The 21,825-nt window shown below is 39.0% G+C and overlaps 1 protein-coding gene across 1 annotated transcript; it reads right to left on the bottom strand.

The window, feature by feature from the left end:
- Positions 1 to 623: 623 nt before the first annotated feature.
- GTF3C3 (general transcription factor IIIC, polypeptide 3, 102kDa) lies at positions 624 to 21,796 on the bottom strand. Its single transcript, XM_010293211.1, has 18 exons — positions 21,692 to 21,796; positions 20,493 to 20,595; positions 17,811 to 18,004; positions 17,253 to 17,376; positions 16,556 to 16,747; positions 16,131 to 16,296; positions 14,730 to 14,877; positions 13,005 to 13,077; positions 10,029 to 10,132; positions 9,257 to 9,428; positions 8,607 to 8,809; positions 7,890 to 7,991; positions 6,850 to 6,985; positions 5,943 to 6,180; positions 5,401 to 5,591; positions 4,615 to 4,739; positions 1,739 to 1,891; positions 624 to 838 (listed from the first exon to the last, which is right to left on the bottom strand). The coding sequence occupies exons 1-18, from the start codon at positions 21,794 to 21,796 to the stop codon at positions 716 to 718; spliced, it is 2,652 nt and encodes an 883-aa protein (XP_010291513.1). The 3' UTR covers positions 624 to 715.
- Between the last annotated feature and the right edge of the window lie 29 nt (positions 21,797 to 21,825).

The raw sequence follows: 21,825 nt of genomic DNA on the forward strand, positions 1-21,825 counted from the left end.
ATATTATTATATTAATTTTTGCTATAAGCTATTCAGTAGGATATACGTTTGCTTAGAATGAGCGCACATTATTGTTAAGCTCAGAATTTTTATTAACAAGTTCAGAAGAACCACAAAGGTCACGCTGATTTCAGTAAAACAGAAATCAATCTCCTTCAAATAGAACAGCTGCTAGGAATATGACCTAGAAAATCCTGAATGCTTTTAAAGATCTCGAAATACTGAGTTCCCCATCCTCTAGGGATTAGTATGAGCCCATTTCTTCTATATTATAGTCCATTTAATGCTCCACTTTAAAAAACCCTCATCACCAGCGAATATGGCTTCTTGAACAACCTCACTGGTAATTAGTTGTAACATTGCACATTGTAAATTTTCTCTTAAAAAAACCTAAAACAACAAACCACATCAGGCTTCAGATTTCCCCGTTTGATGCTATATACAAGACCGAATATCGATTACAGAGCAATGCATCAAAGGAGAAGAGCTCACACCAGACCCGCTTGAGCATGCCAGCACTGTTCTCGGAACAGACAGCTTCCATCCGTGTGCGATAACAGTTCAAATGTCAGAAGTGGGAAAAGTCCATAAAGCTATATACAGCACAAGCCATGTCTCTGACCACCTACAGAAAAAGCTATACCTAAAACAGGCAGCCCCAGCACTGCATAATGCAAAGGTTGATACACAAAGTATGAACTCCACCTGCCACAAATCATACAACTGCATAAGTATACAACATCTTTTGAGCCATTCTCATATTTCCACTGCTCTGATAAATAAGCGACAAGTTAAAGGCAGTATCTCTTCTCAAGTCTGTCTGATCAGCTTCTATGCCCTGTAAAAATAATTATTAAAAAAAGTTATCTATATGCAAAAACAGTGTAAAATTTAAACATGAGTAGCAATTACAGTGGAATCAAATCACATTCGTGGTTTATACAGGCTTTCTGTTGTATAGAAACAATAGTATTCCTTGTGCCCTCCCTCTTTAATGAGTTTCCACTTGTTTTGAGTATGTAATTATATAACTCTTTGGTGACTGACAACATTAGCTGTAAATTAGATAGCCAACTCATAAAATAGGAAAGTACTGTCTGAACGTGGCTTTGTGTGCAAAGTATTTGTTTCTATAATCAGAATGTGAATGCTGCCTCTCTCTTCTACCTGGTCCCAAAAAGCTGCTTTGAACTCCCAGCGCTGACTGACACCCATGTTGCTGACTTTGCCAACCCTCCCGTTTGCTAAATACAATTGTAATTTTTCTACCTACCCACGCCAAAGCTAGGCAAACACTTCCCCTTATACTGGGCTTGTAAATGTATGACACATCCATTAGGATGACCTAATACCGATCAATTAGAGCCAAAACCATGGCTCAGATTCATTTAGGCATTCTTAATAGTGGTTCATACTGCTCCAGCATAGGTGAGTATATAGAACTTCCAGTTATAACTTATTGCATGTAATATACATAAAGTTCAGCTACTTATTCAGGTAAAGTTGTTTAGCAACCCTTTTTGCTGCTATTTCAGCCCATTAGTCTTTGAAATTACCACATGCACAAGTGCATTACCGGGTGACAATCAGATCTGGGCTTCCAATGACAGGGAATGACAATACAAATTAAAGGAAACTCAACTACACAGATTTTATGTACCTATTTTAACTACGGCTGAGAAATTATTGACATTGACCTGACTTTATTCTCTGTACATAACTTAGAAAGCTACAGAACCTCTAAGGTGAGAGGAGGAAGTTCAAGGACTCTTTGGTAGTAGTGGATTGCCAGGTGCAGTAATCCCAGCTGGTGAAGGCCACGGCCAAGGTTGTAGAAAGACTCCTGACATGGTCCTCGCAGGTCCAAGTACCGATGAAGGAAGGAGAATCCCTGTACACATATTATGCACATATGTGAATGTTCCCTTGACGAAGATGGCAGTAAAATACTCTGGAGAACAGGTGCCTAAATTTATGTATTTAAACTTTTGATTCATACTTCTGCACAAAACCACATGTAAGTTGAAGGCAAAAAATAAGTCGCATTGGATTGTTGAGACCATGAAAAGCGTGCTCTGTCAGTCTCGCTGCCATGGGTAACAACGGGTAGCTCTTTTTTTATAAATCGAACACACAGTTATTTAGTGACTTCGGCACTAACTTGCTAAATACGTAAGTATATATCTATGTCTTTAATACACACACACACAAGACTGGTTCACGTTCAGAAGAGCAGACCAGCTGGAAAAACATACAGCCAAAGGACAAGCTAGAGCAAGATCTTATTTTTCTTTAAAAAAAATCTGTAAAAGATGACCCTCACCCACTTTTTTTTAGTTGTTTTTTTTTTTTTTTTAAAGGAGAGTGGGTAAAAAACCTAAACCTTCATTCTCTTTCCTTCACTCTCTGCCTTGGATAGTGGCATGAAATAGCTTAATTCTACAACTTTTCAGAATTCTACAAAATTTTGAACTCCATGAAATACATATCAAAGTATTATTTCTGGAATGCAAGCATATTCTTTTCTTCATCTTGTGTCACATATAAATATTTACTGCAATACCAGCTATCAGGGAAATTACCAGTATATCATCTTATAAAGTGGCCAAAAATAACCATCACTGAATAAGGGCTTGAAAAATTTGTATAGCCTAAGCAGGCAGCAAGAGTTCATGTCCCTTCTTGAAGCCAGCAGATGTTTTACTGCCAAGTCACCAGAAAAGTCACCACTTGAAAGGAAACTCATACCCTGCAATTTCAGTGCTGTGCAAATTTAAATTCAAATCACTCTGTGGTATACTTGCTAATTTTGCTTTCAGTTTGAAGTTAAAATATATGCTCATATATTTAAACTATATGACTAGCAGAATCCCAGGCATGCATAATTTTGTTGCCAACCTTAGTCTGAATACCCCCTCCTATGTGGTTCAGAGAAGCAGGACCCAGCAGGGACTACGCGCCTATTTGGGTGCTGATGTCCCAGAAGACGTAAAACAGGGCAACACCCAAAGTGACAGTGACCAGGCAGCGGTGGAACAAACTAGTCTCGTTTATGCGCTGACATGCTGTAAAGTGGGAGATGCGATTTGTTTCTCATCTGTAGGATGCCACTGCCTGCCAGCTTGCTGAGTTACGGACTCTTCACAACTCAAGGTTTGTTATGACGCTGTAAAGATGAATGGCATTAGACCAGAGCTACCTCCCGTCCAGAGCAAAGGGAAAGACAGAGGCATACAGCGTTTTACATTAAAATGCCGTGTTTCATCTGACACTGAAGGATTCCTGGGGGAAACTCAGAAGGGATACATAGAAGAGGTGAATTCAGAAGGGAAAAATCAAGGATACAACTTTTTCATCCTCCCCCATGGATTTCATTTTGCTGCCACTTTGGAATGTGATGATTCTGTTGTAAATAGAGGACTTTCTTTCTAGGGACCATGTTGGTAATCAGAGAAGATAGTTCCTTCAACATGAGGAATTAGTTCAGACACAAGCGGCTAATGATCATAATTAAGGTTACCTGTATGTCACTGTGGTTGAACTATTAATCAACTCAATAGGAGCACAAAAGGATGTAAAAATACCAAATATAGTAAGCAAGAAATGAGAAACGAGAAACGAGAAAGCAGGAAACTGTGTCACCACAGGGTAACATAAATAGGACATTCTTCAAGTACATCATAAAAGACGAACATAGCAGCCCAGGTAAGAAAGGCAGGTTGATTACAGAAAGTAGTACATAAAAATATTAAGATTAGGCCAAAGTTTGCAAGTTCAAAATGTCTTCAGTTGGATACTGACATAATTGGTCTTGTTTTGGAGTAGCTGAGGACCTATAGCTTTTGTCAAAATCAGTGCCAGCTACAGCTTTTCAGGAATTTCAGATGAGAGCTCAGGATCCTCACCATATTCTGCTGAGTCTGAGCTTAGTGGCCACAGGAATTAAAAGGCATTTCAAGTTAATGAAAACACTTGGTGGAGAGTAGAGGAAATTACTTTCAAGATTCAGTTTGTGAATAATCAGCCTGTGGTTTGTAACTGGATCTGGCAGATGAAGGAAAAATGTGAGTAAGGAAGCCGAAGAATTGAGGGTAGCCTAAACTGGAGTTCACAAGATCTTTACAGAGAGAGAGTTATAAGGGGGAAGAGAAAAGGAAGACGGGAGAAAAAAACATTTCCTAAGTCTGTAAAGTTTGCTTCAACAATGCAGTTTATGAGACGTGCATGAAGGGCACGTAGCATAGATTCTACTTTACAGCACTTGTCCAGAGCAAGGCAGGGCAAGAAGAAAAATCTGCAAGAAAATCCAGACTACAGCCATCAAGACTGAAATTAGTAGTATCTTCACAAAGAGTTGGCAGCTGCTAACATCTATGTGAGTAATCATTGTATACACAGCAGAACAAGCTCCACAACTAAAAGAAGAGGAGATTCAGATGGGTATAACTATAGTTCAAAAGCATACTTGCCTGCGTTCATGTTTGGTCACTTCCCTCTTTTGAAATGCCATATTAGTTATTAAAAGTTATTTAAACAGAGTACGTTGTATCCATAACCGTCTGCAAGATACAAAGCCAGGAAACACTATAGGTAAAAATAATTGCACTAACTCACCTGTACAAGAAGAGCATGCCTTTTCAACACGTATTTCTGAGAAGCCATGTGGATGAAAGTCAAGCCAATACAAAGACTGTAGAGAGGTTCATCTGGGTTTGCACGAAAGGCTTGCACATACTGTCCTAAAAGCAAATAACCGAATCAGGATGTTTGCTGTGAAAAGCATTCCTTGAGAATTTAAGAGCAAAAAACAAAATCTTCAAATTACAAGTGTGAACTAAGAAAAGAAACAGTTTAATATACCCATATCAAAATACACAAGAAAAAAAATAGGAAAGAAAATTTTATGTTTTGAGCACTCCTTGGGTTCTGAAGGAAAAATGCAAACCATGATGTAAAAAGGTAAGCAGAAAAGAACTGGACACAGAAGGCGAACATAGTCCTTGCTGAGATTTATATCCTGGCAGCCACACATCCTAAGCGTGACGTTTGGAGCGCTTGACTGAAAGCAGTAGGTTTACGTCAAAGGCCTGCTTAAAACATCCAACCAACTTTATTTCCTCTTTAAATTCCTTCTTATTCTTTATTACCACTGGCCTTCAATTATCTTTGCAAGTTGGTTATATTTGCAATGTGTGCTAAACTTGAAACACACCAGCTTGATTTTTCTTAGGAAAAGTCTTTAGTGATGCTTTGATTTGTGTACAAAATAATTAAAGCACCAGACTGACACTGTGACACCACCTATAATTTTCTGACGTATTGAAAAAATCACTTCAATAACTCTTTCTGTGAAAAAACCATTCATTATATTTGTTAATATTGGAATATTAATGACATTACCAAGAGCATGCTTGAAACTGCCAGATACAAATGCATTATGCCCGTTTAGGACACACAATGCATGATTATCAGGATTCTTCAGCATTAAGCGGAGACAAAAGCGATGGTGACGGACATCCTGAGATTGCATAGTAACTTGATTGAATATGTTCCATAGCTGAGGTTTATTGACATTTTCCATTACCATGATTCTACAGAATGAAAAGTATACAAAAAATTAGTAAATACTATAGTAAATGCTGTATCTGCAACACAACCTCAACAGCTTAGGGAAGAGAACAGAGAAGAGACACTCAAGGAGCAGGTCAGAGGCTGAGGCAAAGTTGAGAGTGAAAGACAGAACCAACAGTTCTGGCCAAATCAACAAAATGCATTATGCATTTTTTTGAACGAAAAGCTCTTTTAGTTTCAATAGCCTTATCTGTTTTGGCGAAAGCTGGACAGCATCAGCCTGCCTCCTTCAGTGATACTTGCAGCAGTAGGACTACAGCCTCAGCGGAAGCAACTACAGAAGAGAGTGCTCTACCTCCTCAGTACCCCACCTGATATAGTTGTACGCTTTTCTGAAGTTCTTGTCCAGAATCGCCGCAGAGAGCCCAAAGTATTCCAGCTCCTTGCGCTTTTGTCTATCATCATAAAACGAATAATATTCCAATGAGGAATCCACTAGTAGCTCTGCCTCCTTGTAACGGGAGAGGTCACATAAGGAATATATTGCCTTCAGGAGGAGGTTCCACCAGTCATCTTTTGTCAGAACGCTCGTGAGAACAGCAAAAATCGCTAAAAATATTCAAGTCAGTAAATTGAGAAAATTAAAACGAGAGCTAAACTTTTTTAAAAACAAAAAGAGTGCATACATCAAACTGATCTTTTCAAAAACACCTCAGCATTAATAGGTAAAATAAAGATAAAATATTTACTCTTTTCAGTTTAAGTGTCATTTGTAAAATACTAGCAAAAAAACAGACAAAACTTGGGGACAAATGGCAAGAAATACACACAGTTTAAGTTGTAAACATACTCCATGAAGGCATTAAAGTTACTCTTCCTAACCCACCAAACGGCTCTTAAAAAGCTGTAGTGTGGCTCAACTGAGTCTGGGCCAGTTTAAAAAAAAAAAAAAAAAAAATCACACCACTTTTAAAACATGTACTTCTATTACGTTCTAGATTTGCATGTATTATATTTGCACTGAGGAGAATGTTGGCCTATATGATCTCTAGAGGTCCTTCTCAATCTAAATTATTCTGCAATCTTACTGTTTTTCTCGGAATGAGGATTGTTCACTTAAGTTATATTATCTTCATTTTTGCTGCCTTCTTTGTCCTAGAAATAAAGTGATGTTAACATGAACTGCATGGACTTGGCATGCAAAATAGTAATGTTTAATTCATTTTTCAGAACTAAGGAGTTCATCTTGTTGCTTTGGTTTTAATAAACATTTGTTACCTTTCGCATCGCAATTTGCTGTCTCTTGGTCGTCATTGTCAGAAATTTTATCCCTTGACACCTTAATAAGATAGAGGTGTCTCTCTCCAGATTTGGAACTAGATATCAAACACACCTGAGCTCTGCTCATTGCTACCTAGAAACAAATTTAAGGGCAGCATTTCAGATTACATTAATACATGCTATAACAAAGGCAGCTTTATGGCTGATCCGTCTTGCTCACGTTGCATGCAACTTAGAAACACCACAACAGAGCAAGATCCTGAGAGAGAACATTCCCAAGAGGAGTACTATCTCTACACTGTCTCATGCTCCGGTGCAAACTGGGCTATGCAAAAGAAAGACACAAACTCTTTAAATGACTTAGAAGACTTTTCCTGGGATTGGAACATCCCTGTATATACTGAAATCAAAACTATTTGCACAGAGGCATAACAAGAACAGTGAATGCCTTACTGTATCGGTTTCAGAAATATGTGGATAGTCAGCTATTCAACCAGTGTAACACAATAGTAATGGCTCTGACCAGATGGATAAAATTGAGGTCTACTAAATATTCCCCTCCCTACTTAAAAACAAACAAAAACCAATTAACACAAAACCACTACCACGGTATTTACTGGCAAAACAAATTCTTTGGTCGTTTTATCACAAGAAAACATTAAAAGAAAAATTAAGAAATTCAAAAGAAAATTGCTGAAATAGAAGCCAGTATCAACATTTCAAGAAAGCACTATGCTGACTGCTAAAAAGTTAAGAAGCAGCTTTAGTATTCTTTGTACACTGAGAAACAGGGAGTTCAAGTCACTGTATTAACAACTACACGCACAAGGGGTTCTCTGTTCTGAACACTACAGGCAGCAACACCAGTATCACAGATTCCCTGCAAGATTATTATCTAACAAAACTATGAAACCATTTGCATATAAAATCCACTAGCTTTCCTCCCGAGTTTATTTGTCGATTGTCTTAACCCAACTCATAGCTGCCCAACTCAGAACTCATATACTGTTAAAGCATAGCTGCAAAGATCGGCTTACCTTCAACAGCATTGCCAGCATCGTCAGTAAAGTGTCTATGTAACCATACATTTTGCCTTGGGAATACAAGAGTGTCGAACGATGTAGGAGTAGCTTTAATTCCTAGATAATACTGAACATTAGTATTCAAACTCTTACACAGAGAGTGAGTTTATAAAACAAAATTTTGACTGAGGACAGTACTAACAGGATTGTAGAAGCTTCTAGAAAGCTGTAAGAATCTTAGCAGCAGCAGGTTAAGATGTCCCTAAACTGCCCTGCAGTAGTTACTATTTCAAATTCTCAATTTTCAGAGAAATTCAGCATAAATCTTACCTATAGCAAAGGTGCTGCTGGAGAAGGGATATAGAACCTTTGCTATGCTGTGAGTTATAATCAATAGAGGCCAAACCATGTAGCTCGTATGTAGTAACTGCTGGTCAACTTGAAGCAAAGTAATTGGTGTCCAGACTGGTTCTCAGTGGCCCAGAGGCTGTACATCACACAGACGTGATCAGGTGGGAAAGAGGAAATACTGACAAAATGGTCAGGGAGAAGGAGCCATGAGGACCCATCCCTGATACTCGGCAGTGAATCACTCGCTGCGCTCTGAAGGCTCACCCTGCTGTAGATAAGTAAGTCTCAATCCCTGGTCCTATAAAGCTGACGTCTTTGACCACTACCATAGCTTAGCAGAACAATATATCCTAAACTGGAAGCATAGAACACTTTACCCACCTGCTGGGCAGCATTAGCATCCTGAGCCAGTGTGTCTGGATCATACATTGGTTCCAGAGCCTCCAGAGCTTTCTCAGGTCGGCCCAGCTGCTGCTGAAGTGTTGAAAGTGAGATTCTTGCATCCAGATGCAATGGAGCAAGATCAACAACTTTGGCATAGCTCTCTGCGGCACGCTCCATGTGTCCCAAAGCCTTCAAGCACTCTAGAAGTACCATAAACAACACAATACACTTAAATGGCAGAAAAAGAAGATTTCAAAGCTTGCAAAATAGTTAACATACTTTTCAGATACTTCTTCAGTTAAAACCACCCAAAAAATTTGTTATTAAAGCGAAGATATTCAGAAACATGTACTGATGCATCCACAGTTTCACTTAAAGCATCACCAGTTGACACAGGATGGAATGCAGAATAGATGCTGTTTCACTTACATGAAAATAAAGTATTTTTAGGTGAAGCAAATTTCAATCTATACGAAGAACAAGAAAATGCTCCATGTCAGTGTTCTCATAATAAGATCCAATTATGGTTTTGCAAATATTAATTATCATTCAACATGTGAATCTAAAATTCCAGTAATCTTAGATAAAGGTCCCTGGAAATGCTCATCACTGTATTATCATCCCTCAGTACCACCTGCTCTTCTCACCCGCATGCCGAAGCCAGACAACAGCCAAGTTGTATCGTTCTGAACAGACAAGGGAACTCAAGAGAGGCAGTGCTGAGTTGTATTCTCCAACATCCAGAAATGCCTCTGCGACATCCAAATACAAGTCGCCCATTTCTTCTGGATTTTGTTCCACCAGAGTGGTCAAAAGAGGCTTTAAAAAAAATGCACAAAACACTACAAGCACAAATTACCAATGAGAACATTTCCTTAAGATACAGTTATTGGAAGCTTACATTTTTATGCAATGATTTTTATTCTACTTCCATTCTGAACTACACTTCTTTTATTTAAATATTAGTTTAAAGGTGAAAAATAAAGATATGAATTTCAGAATTCCTGAAAAAGCCACATTTTTCTATTCTAGACAGTTCACATCCAATGGGTGAAAGTGCGCATCAGTGAGGAGTGCTCTTCATGAAAGAACAGTCTTCAGATTTAGTAGGGCTTTAAAACAAAGCGAAGATGTGATCCTCAGTGTTCAACAGCTTTGCCCTGTGGTCCTGGGCCTTCCACAGCACGTAGGCTGTGATTTACTGTGCTTTAGTAACACTTCCACTAGAGGCATAATCTATAAGGACGAAAATAGTATTTCTGCTACGAGAGGTTTGCTAGGTGTCTCTCAGAGTGGGAGGGAAGCAAAAAGAATCTCCAGAGCGCTCTCAATGACCTCAGTCATACAAAGACAGGAAAAATTACTTGCTTTGGTAATTTATTAGAACATCCCCCAACTTCTGAGTTGGTTTCTACTTACACTGAGCGGCTCTAGGATGTTCAAGTGAACCAAGCATACCATCAGCTTGACCGTGATGTCTATGGGAACACCCTCAGGTATGCAGCAGCTGACCTTCTCCACAGCTGTGAGAAGATAAAGAATTTCTTTCTGAACCCATAGGCTTTAACAAGCACTTCACAAGCTCCATATCCCATATCCAGGCCATGTTCAGCTCCAGTGAAGAAAATACATCCTCATCAACGCTAGCAAATGTTGGTATAGGCCTGGCCTCTCCCCTTCTGTTGTATCTTTCCCAATAGTTGGAACAACTTCTTTCTACTGTCTCTGATCCTAATAATTTCATCTGAAGTATCAAGTGCTGTCAGTCTGCATCGATTTCAACAGCAGGATCCCATAGGATGTGCTTAGAGCCTTCACCCTCTTAAGACGTCACTGTTTAATAAAGCTTTGCTTCAGCAATTTATGCACCCGTACCCGCTTCGCCCTGCTTTCTGAATGAAATACCCTGTTATTAAGGTATTAGTTTTTATTAAGCTAAGTCCTATGTACCAGGGATCTGGCTGGGTACGTTGTTAAAAACAGTTCACTACAGAACTTTACACAACACATAGAATCACATCAATTCACATCGCATTCAATGCAATCTGACACGAATGCAAACACAAGACGAAGGAGTTACCCATGACAATGCTAGCAAGTTGAAGGTCACACAGTAAAACTCCATTATCATATTTCCTTCACATGCCATCATGACACCTCCTTAATAGCCTGTGTTTAAGTTCTCCTTCACCTTATTTCTTACACCAGACATACAAAGGGTGATTGCAATAACCTGAGGAAACCATGAGTTCCAACATAAGGCTCCCCTTTACCTTCTACATCCACATCCAATTACTGCAAATCACAATATGCAGATTAATTAATCATTCAACACCTGGGGGTGCTGGCTGACAGCCGGCTAAATATGAGCCGGCAGTGTGCCCAGGTGGCCAAGAAAGCCAACAGCGTCCTGGCCTGTATCAGAAACAGCGTGGCCAGCAGGAGTAGGGAAGTGATTGTGCCCCTGTACTTGGCACTGGTGAGGCCGCACCTTGAATCCTGTGTTCAGTTTTGGGCCCCTCACTACAAGAAGGACGCTGAGGTGCTGAAGCGTGTCCAGAGAAGGGCAACGAAGCTGGTGAGGGGTCTGGAGCACAAGTCTTATGAGGAGCGGCTGAGGGAACTGGGGTTGTTTAGTCTGGAGAAGAGGAGGCTGAGGGGAGACCTTATCGCTCTCTACCACTACCTGAAAGGGGGTTGTGGCGACGAGGGTGTTGGCCTCTTCTCCCAAGTAACTAGTGATAGGACGAGAGGAAATGGCCTCAAGTTGTGCCAGGGGAGGTTTAGATTGGATATTAGGAAAAATGTTTTTACAGAGAGAGTGGTCAAGCATTGGAACAGGCTGCCCAGGGAGGTGGTGGAGTCACTATCACTGAAGTGTTCAAAAAACGTGTGGAGGGGCACTTTGGGACATGGTTTAGGGGGCACGGTGGTGTTGGGTTGATGGTTGGACTTTCTGATCTTAAAGATCCTTTCCAACCTTAATGATTCTGTGATTCTCTGCACATCTTACTACCCAGCATGAGACTATTCACCTACTGATAAACTCTTACAAAATGAAAAATTTTCTTTCAAAGTGGGTAAGCTCTGGGAGAATGCTGTTGGTTTTGGTGGCTGGCTGGGTTAGAAGTAAGTTCTGAGTAAAGACAACAGTATACAAGAAACCTTTTCTAGAAAAAGCCCTATTTCTCTGGTGTTAGAAATCTTTCCCAATTTTTGTGATTGCAACGTGGTTCCTGAGCATATGATCGGTTCATAGACTTGTACAAAATTAAAAAGTTACGTTACTTACCTGCAGCACTGGATTCAGCAACTGGATGACTTTGGTCGTCAGCCATTGCCTCCTGGTTTTCCTGAGGTTCTGCCACTGCCCCTGTATCTTTTTTAAAAAGGTTAACAGATTACCCTAGTAGCACCAGCTAAGCCAAAAGTTATTTGCTTTTGAATTCATAATCGATTGGTAGCTTACTCTGAAACGTGGACTTTATTTTTTTTTTTTTTGAAGGACAGCAGAGCAGGAAGCATTAAAAAAAGATATAAAGCAAAAGAGGGTGGGGAACCAAACTCCTGGGTAGTTTAGAAGCTTTGTTTTAAGAAATTACATACCCCAGGTAACATGGCAACACTGTGTTGTAATTCCTAGACTCATTATCGTTTTGCTTCTTATAACTTACGTCTTAAAAGTCTCCATCAGAACAATTAGTCATTGATCAACTGTATTTTTACCTGGTCCATTAAAGCAAAAAGGCAACAGAAATACCTTATACATTGGGTTTGGACCAGATTGCTGAAACAACCAACCAGTTTAATCACAGAACAGACTGCTTATGGAATTGGCATGCTGTGATCATTTCACAGCCCAAACAGACATTTTCAGACTTAAGCAATGACTTCCACAAAGCAGGTTTCTCAAAGACAACCTACTTCATTCAATTACAAGCTAATATCCCTAGATTTGTATATCCCAAAACATTTAAATGTTTAATAACAGAAGTAGGGTTTATGAAGAATATTAGTCTCAAGTCAAAGGTTGATATTCTTAAGTATAGATGCCACTAAGCTTATCTAATTTTTTTCAGAAGCTATTTAGCTGGCAGAAATAAGTGGTCTGATGTGATCACTCAGAGGAATGTTTAGAACTTTAAAAGGCTTCCAGTTGCCTGGAGAGCAGTCCTTGTCCTTAATGAGTCAGCAGGGCTAATTGAACATCAGACTAACTCCTTATAGAAAGCCAAGGTCATGCCATGTAACTCATTAAAAACACTGAAAAGTTTCAAAAGAGAAAAGCCTGTCAACATGCATCAAAATATACCCATGAATCGAAAAGGTAACGGAAAGAAAGATGTCCTATTAAATGAACAGCAGGGTCATACTAACCGCTTGTTAGCTACTTACCTTTTTTCTCCTCGGTTGGACTTTTTTCTGATACTTTCTTTTCAAGTACAATTCCTGCAAAATCCGTAATAACCTAAAACAGACGAATAACTCAGATAATTTTAAAGATTTAAAGGATATATAGAGTATCCAGCCCACATGGCAGTTATTTTAGACATCACAAAAGTTATCAGAAGAACAGCTGCATTCATTTCACATGGGGTTAGTTGACTGGTATTGAGTTTGGTCACCTTATGTCTTTGTCCAGTATTTTTGGACTACTTAGATGATCCAATCAATATCTCTTTAGGAAATGCAACAGTTACTTTCACCACAACTAGAAAAGTTTTTAACCTTTATAGCTTCTTTTAGTGCCTTTTGGGAGATCGAAAAAGAAAGCAAAGCACCAGGTAAACTGCTAAGTCTCCACAGATCTTTCCAAAGTGCTCCAAGGATTCCTCAGCCTAATACACAGCGAGGAAACTGTATTGCTTGTCTCAGTTAAAAAAAAAAAAAATTTAAATAAAATTCGCAGCTACATACAGACATTTTACAACAGCCCTGGTCACACACATCATGACCTCAATAAACTAGTATAATTCAATACAACACCTAATTTAAAAAATAGAAACCAAAGCCAGACAATTCAAGACATTCACTTGCCAATGGGGAGCTGTGAGGGGAGAAATGCAGAAGCCTAAAGGAGTGTTGGTCTCAGACCCAATGCAGTTCAGTATTTTTGTTCATGAATAGAAAAGAAATACTTAAGTCATTACTGTTGCCAAAACAAGAGTGACAAACACAAAGTACATGGCCCTTCAAGGAACATACCAGATGATTGTATTAAGGTAATTCTTTTTTAAAGGCTCAGTTTACCGGCTCAAATACAGATTCAGCTATCCAGGAACAAGAAACACCATCACAGGAATAGACCCAAGAAGAACCATCAAGAAGAAACAGAGGAACAGCTCTATGACCGAGTACTGTATTAATAAATCTGGCAGCTAAATATTGTGTACATAAAATTGACTGTTTTGAGTTTTAAAATGGGAAGAAGTACAGAGAAGGATCAGAGGAATTGTCTGCTGGCTCATGATGCTTTGCACTGACAGAGAGAGATCTAAATAAAATCTTAATAAGAAAAAAAAGAAAAAGATGTAATTTAATAGCAGCAAGTAAGAATGTTCACAAGTCCCAACCAATAGTGTCTCTTCAATCTATCTTGGAAAATATAACAATGGCCAGATACTAAAGTCCTTTCTCTCAAAGCCAGACCAAATCAATACAGAAACATGCCTCAAAAGTGAGGATTAAGAACTGCTACAACAAATCAGGAGCAAATAAGTGATCTTCTGCAATTCGTGATCCCTTAGAGTCAAGATGTATTGTCTTTCTGGAATTTATGATTAATACATAAGTTACTAGTTGCAACACAAGTACGCCAGATAAAGCATGAGGGTCTGCATTTGAACCATTAGACCACTCAGTGTCACCCTTCTAACCTCCAGCTTAGAGAATGCCCTTTGCCTGGAACGGCATACAAATCTATCAGCCCCCAACTTACTCAATCAAGCTGTTAATTTCAATGCTATTTACTACAGAACTAACAGAAAGCAATCTGTATCTGATCAGCTCTATCACTATAGAAAAATGACCATATTTAAGCACCGCAGGAATATAAACTGTCCATCCTGACTGACAAAGAGGTGCTGAACACAGTATAAAAATACATTTAATTCTCCATACCGCCAATGCTTTGTCATACTGTTTGGAAGAAATATATAGTTCAGCTGCGATGTTAACATCTTCCATGGAGACAAGGCTCTGGTGTTTAGTAAAGGCTTCTTCTATTATTTCAATGGCAGAGGTCACATCATTGGCTTCATAATAACTCCTATAAAACACAGATATGAGACACTAAGTATTTGAGATAACTGACAATATGTGCTTTCATAGAATCACAGAATCATTAAGGTTGGAAAAGACCCTTAAGATCATCAAGTCCAACAGTCAACCCAACACCACCATGCCCACCAAACCATGTCCCAAAGCGCCATATCCACACATTTTTTGAATGCGTCCAGTGATGCTGACTCCACCACTTCCCTGGGCAGCCTGTTCCAATGTTTGACCACTCCTTGAACACTAGCAAAAGGATTTTCATATTTCTTTTATTTTTGCATATTAGCAAATAATTTCATTATTAGCAGGACTAAGTTACAAAAGACAATGAGAAAGAGGGTGGTTTTTTCTTTCCTTACAACTGTTGACAAGTTTTATGTATTTTAAATAATTACCCTTTTTTTCTCCCCTATATGCTACTACATAACTGGAGTTTCATCATAATATCCCCCCACCTTGAGCCAGGTTATCAATAATGTATCGCATTAAACTGGTTTCAGAAAAATCTTCAATAGAAATATTGTTACGATACATGTCCTTGCATTTTTTTGGTGCATGTCACAATCACGAAGACCAAATGACTTAAAACTGTTTTGAAACAGGCCAATAACAGCATTCTACAAGTTATGCATGAGAAAGTTGAGATATAAAATAGTTAAACAACTTACTAAAATCTATGGTCAGAGAGCTACACACTTTAACCACAAGCCTTCTCTGTCTCAGGCAAGCTTCTATGACTTGATCTGCTCTCATTAGCAGAAAAGGGGAGGCAGATTTCTACTTGGTCCAGAAATGAATCACAAATGACAGATAACTACATTCTGTTGCAGATAGTTTGTATTTCAACTTGAATACTTTGTTTCATTCTGATTTGCTGGCAATAAGGTTTCCAGGTCTCTAGTTACATTATATAGATTAAAAATGTGCTGCATTTGTATGCAATTGTATACTATTGGTATTTTTCCGGTAAACGGTATTTGCATTTTGTTCTCTTACTCTAAGAGAATGCAACACTTCTACGCTGACACATTGATCCTACACAGGATAATTCCCACATGTCAGGCTTTGGAAACATTGCAATAGTTGAGGAGTGCATGCTTGTGTGTGGGTCACCCGCGGCAAAAAACAACCTGCATTCCTTCATTTCAGCTACATACCCAGCTTGAATCAGCTGCAGAGCTTATTAATACCAGTTTTTAAGAAACTGTGGAAAACCAAATCACAGTATTTTTAAATCCAACTTACTTTGCCATGTCTCTAGCCAACTGCATAAAGCGCTCTCCATCAGAGGGAGAGAGGAGATTCAAAATCCGCCTGTAGCCATCCATAGCCATCTTATGTTCCCCCAACTGCTCATACAGGCTTGATCTCTCCCATAGGTAACGCACATTGGTTGGGTCGTATTTCAGAGCTACGAGAAAAAGCAAAAGGCAACAATGGATTTCACATTCATTTCCCTGACTAGATGAATGTTAACGGACATACGTAAGCTTTTTGTAAGAAAAGGGCATTCTATGTTAAAGAATCATGAATCTTTTACCAAAATCTGGACAGAGGTACCAGAATCTTAGCAAACTGCAGCAAGCTAAATTAGAAAGCAGAAGAAAACAAAATTATTGTCATTAGCACATAACATTTATTTTAAAATATTAAAATGGTTGCTACTCTACCTTTTGTGTAGCAGAAAACAGCCTGTTTAATATTGTCCTGTTCCAGTGACATTTCTGCGAGTCTAACCCATTCCTCAGTATCACTAGGATTTAAGTGAGCTGCAATCAGTTCAAACTGTAACGATTTCTCCATATCACCCTGGTCTTCATAGATCATGGCAAGAGTAGAAAATGGCTCATGAGCAAGAGGAGCTGTGTAAAGACCAAAAAAATGATTAAGAACTATTGTTTTAAAACCACCTTGAAAACAAATAACTTGTCTTTCTGCAAACGACAGATATCAGAATTATATGAAAGATCAACATTGCTCTGTTTTAGTTCAGAAAAAACTTGCAGACAAGCTTCCAATTCCTTCTTAAAAATTATTACTCAGCCTGACTAAACCTAACAACAACCATTTATAGCATTATTCTACACTGCAAGTCATGCTGATGTTTATACCTTGGTTCTACAAAGACAATAAAAGCAAAATGTGTTAAGCTAAAGAAAGGTCCAGGCCTCTGCAGAATTAGGATGCTAGTTTCTTTTTATAAGCAAAATAATAAAGGAAATGCACTACATATTCTTAATTCCACACTACTTATATAGTGACATTGTACTGAGTATTTTGATCAGAGAAGCCACACTGAATTTTACAGATGCACATGGTAATTTTACCCCATCCTTAAAGCCAAAATGTTTTACCACTCTGACATACCCTGTCGAATGATTTCCATGCACATTAGAATAGCCTCCTCACGCTCTCCTCGAGCAAACCTGATATTGGCCTCTCCCATCAGACCCCTCAAGGCACGAGGGAGTTTGCTGCGAGGTCTTTTCTCCTAAATGGAAAAGGGATATTAGTTCTACCAAGGATTCAGTTGTGCCCAAATTCAGGAGATGTGAGTCACGCTTGTGTTTAACACAACCTAGTAAAAAGTTTTTTAAGTACTAACAATATTAAAATGACCAACCAAAATATTTTATAATTTTCATAACAATTATCAAAGTTACGACAGAGTAACTCTGATACCTAACACAAACACAATCTGGACACTGGAAAAACTCACTTCATTACTCTCTGAAAACTTTCAAAAATAATCTACAGTACTTTTCTAAAAAACAAAGACAGGCAACACCAACATAAGCAGAAGTATCCTACACAGAATTATTTTCAGGCAAGTTTCTCAGCAGGCAGCTAAAAATCACACAAACTGGCATTTATACACTATGCTTCAGGAGGTACAGGGAAGTTACATGAAAGTTTAATACTTGCTTTCATCATTTTCTTGGTCTCTCGATTAAGTACCATCTCCAACACGAAAACATCTCCAGCTGTGGGCTGCTCAGTAGTTTCTTCTTCCTCTTCCTCTTCGTCCTCTTCCTCTTCATCCTCCTCCTCTTCATTTTCCCCAAGCATGGACGCAAAGACTCGATGAACAGATTTACTGACGCCGTCTGAAGTTTCTCCTGGTTGAGAAAGAAGCAAAAAAGGTTTATGATATAATCAAGAGTACATGCTGCTTATCAGGACAAGTGCAGAGAAGACTGAATTCTTCGTAATTAGTAGGCCACTTGAAACAGCTATTCCATAAAGAAAAGGCCTGCAGAAATGCACAGAAACTATTAACAACCTCTTTGGTTTTAAAACACTCTGTTATTCATCACCAATACTTAGTATACCCCAGCCTCTAACATTTTTTGGATATTTGAAATGAAAGCATGGAGGAACACATAGAATGAACCAATAGGTTACTCAACATTTTTCTCAATCCATGCAAGAGACGCATATTAAGCAATTTTCGAGCACTGAACCGGTTGGATGGAATAAAGCTTTTCAGATGAAGAGGCTAAGTGAGCAGACAATTACACTAAACAACAATGCAGCAACCAATTTTTAGAAGTAATTTAAAACAAGATCTTGTAACCATTCTATCCATGACAATAAGTACCTTTTAACATGTGTAAATGCAAAATCCAGACTATTCACATTTCTCCAGAAAAACAAATAACAAGATTCTCTAAAATAAATAAGAATATGATGATATATATACCAAATAAATATGCTTAAAGCATATAATTTAAAAAAAATTTTTTTTCATTAATTACAACTTTTCATTACTAAGTTAACTCAGGGTTATAATGGCCCACAGGTCTATATCTATGCAAAACATCAAAATATGTAGTGTTCAACGGTTTCAGCTGGGGGATTGGGTATCTAAATATTTGATACAAGAATAACCACAGTATCAAGTTGGGACTGAAAAATAAATCTATCATGTATTGCCTATATACAAGAGGGAATTAGGTACTACACCTGAGTTTATCTTTTGTTTTGTTGGTTTTTCTCCTGACTTGGATCTATTTGGTTATTTTTAATCTGACTTGGAAATTAAGCATCTAAAAATCAAGACTTTTCATCCCCCTGTCAGAAAAAAAAAAGTTACTAATTTATCTTCCCTTTTATTTCAGTCTCCTTGGCCGCAGGAATCATCTGAAGATTGTAGCAGATTATCTCTGAAGATTCGTATATCAAAAGCGATTTTAACAATGATCTTTTCTAACATTTTTCTTCTGAATATCCTAAGTCTGATTCTAATAGCAACTCTTTAAATATTGATAAATATTGTCAATGCGTCCTTGATTCTGACTGCTCTTGAGTCTTCTGTGTTCTCTGTGGTAAGAGCAGAAGTAACACTATCACAAAAATTTTTAAAGGTGGAATGCAGGGCAGAAAAGAACACCTTGGAAATATTTCAGAGGCATCAGCAAAAAGAAGTCAACAAGAAACCACAGATATGTGGCTCCGACCACACTTCCAGTGTTCATTTTCTGTCCTTCTAGGACAAGGTCTGGCCATACGTTCAAAATCGAGGCACCAGTGATGCATGTTTTTGGTGAGACAATTTAAGGCCTATTTTTGAAATTTAAGAAAAGGAAGAAAACCCCAAACAAACAGAATAATGAGAATTTGCAGTGGAAGTAGCAAGAGGAGTCTAAGAACCAAAACAAAGAGATCAAAAGTTGCATTGTTATCTCACAGCCAGTGCTGTGAGATATGAATATATGACGAATCCCACAAGAATATGCCCTGACCGGTGCATGGAGTACAGCTTCTCAGATCAGAGAAGGTGTCTGACAGACCGCAGCACACTCAAACCCGAGCTCAAATCCAGGCCCTGAGGCATGGGATCAACCAGCACTGACACAAACTAAAGAGGCAAGTGCTGCTCCTACCACTTCCTGCAAGTTCTTTCACGGTGTAGGAACCCCAGGGAAGTTAAGCTTATATTGCTAAGGCATCTAAGGAAATATTACCATCCCAGTAACTGCACAGAGAAAGCCAGCCAGGGAATCTGTAGCTAGGAATATCCAGCAGAAAATAAGAAAAGAAATAAATGTAGGCACTCTAAACAGGACAAAGGATAACTGAGCAGGAGGAAAAATGCAAAGAAAGAGAGAAAAAGAAACTCCTCCTTTTAGCTATTTTACTTCACTTTGGATGACAATGAAAGAAGGCAACGCTCATACAGTAGAATCAAATATTCAGAAACATTCACGTCTCAGCAAAAGACTAGCAAAGAGATGAACAGGAAAAAAGCCAAAACTAAACAGACAGAAGACTTTTTGAGATAAGTTAAAAAATTACAAGTTAAAAATTATTTGTAACTTTAGAAAAAGTAAACCATTGAGACCACGTGGTTAAGAAGCCGGGGGGGGGCGGAAAATGGAGGGTTTCTCAGAAAAAGATAACCAGTTGGCCAGATCCAGCCCCGTAAAAAGGTAGAACAAAGTTAAAATCCTGGCTGTGGCTTGGAACATCCTACAAAAGATATATATTCCAATGATGTGCTTCAACACCCACAGGTTCAAAAGAAGCAGCCAGCTATCAAAGAACAAGGGCTTTCAACAACCTTTTAAAAACATTTTTCACTGAAATTATAATGTTAACATTTACCATCAGTTTCATCCTGACTTTGGGATTTCCCAGATGCTTTTCTGGATGAAGAGGGAGCCTCTACATCTTCAGTGTTTTCTTCAGCAGACGCATTTTCGCCATCCTATGTACACCAACAATATTAGTCATCAGCTTTATAATATGACTCATTCCTATTTTCCCTAATATCAACAATTAGCATTTAGACCACGGGTTTGCCAGGTTTTGCACTGCTAGTGAAACAGGTGGAATAAGCGCTATCTTTTTAAACGAACAAAACGCACCATTATTTGCTTTAAAAACACTTATATTCTTATCGGTGTGAGGTGACTCAGATGGTAACTGTTCACATTACTTCTGCCTGAAGAGACTAGTCCATTGCCTATCTGGCACTACAGTGAGGTAAGATGACATGGTTCATCATATTAAAAAAAAGTTACAAACGTGTGACAAATCCTTTTAGAAGCCAGCCTTTTTAAACACAAAATGAAATATCAAAATAGCACTTGTTAAGACAGTAAGAAGGTTGCCCTAGAATATCAGTTGTCCCTGACAACTGAGTTCTACTGAAAATTCTGAAGACCAGGAAATATAGAAATTCAGCTGCATCTTGACATGCAGATAGCAAAGTTAACTACAACACTCCAATCAAGCCTACAGAATTTCTCATAATACCTCCATCTGATTACTTTTAGACACAAAGCTGTGCCTCTCTCCCTGTGTTTATTGCTGCCAAGAAACCACAACGATTACCAAAGGGAGTCTAACTGGGTCTCCTCCTTAGATCTCTCACAGAAGATGGTGGAGGAGCGGTAGCATTACATGCTGGTTAATTTTATGTCAAAACCCGCTTCTGCTCATTGTTCCAGCCTAAAGAAGAAATTAATGATGGTGCCTGAAGGTAACTACCACTAGCTTTTGCCAAGTCCAGGGACACAAGCCACCCTGGCATCATCCTGCACTTCTGAAAGGTGGGCGCTCCCCCAAACAACTTGCTCTACCAGTACCTCATGACCTTTACAAATTAAAGCTAGTTTCTTACAGTTTTTGCAAGGAAATTAACAATTATGTAGACATAATCGATAGCTGAGCACAGCAGCACTTAACACAGGCCCACACACGCGAAAGAGGAAGACACGCTGCTCCTGAGGCGGTCCGCGTGCTGCCAGGTGCTGTCATGGAGGGACCGGGCCGGGCCGTGGGGCTCTCAGGCGGGGCACACTCCCCTTCTCGCGGCTCTTGCGCTCCTCTCGCCGCCGCTCGAACTCCTCGAAGGAGATCTTCCCCTCCAAGTAATCGATCAGCTCCGGGCTGAAGCCCGACATCGCGCCGGCACTCCCGGGCAGCGCGAGCG

The sequence above is a fragment of the Phaethon lepturus genome, unplaced genomic scaffold (genome assembly GCF_000687285.1).
Source record: "Phaethon lepturus isolate BGI_N335 unplaced genomic scaffold, ASM68728v1 scaffold35728, whole genome shotgun sequence".
NCBI classification, from domain to species: Eukaryota; Metazoa; Chordata; class Aves; order Phaethontiformes; family Phaethontidae; genus Phaethon; species Phaethon lepturus.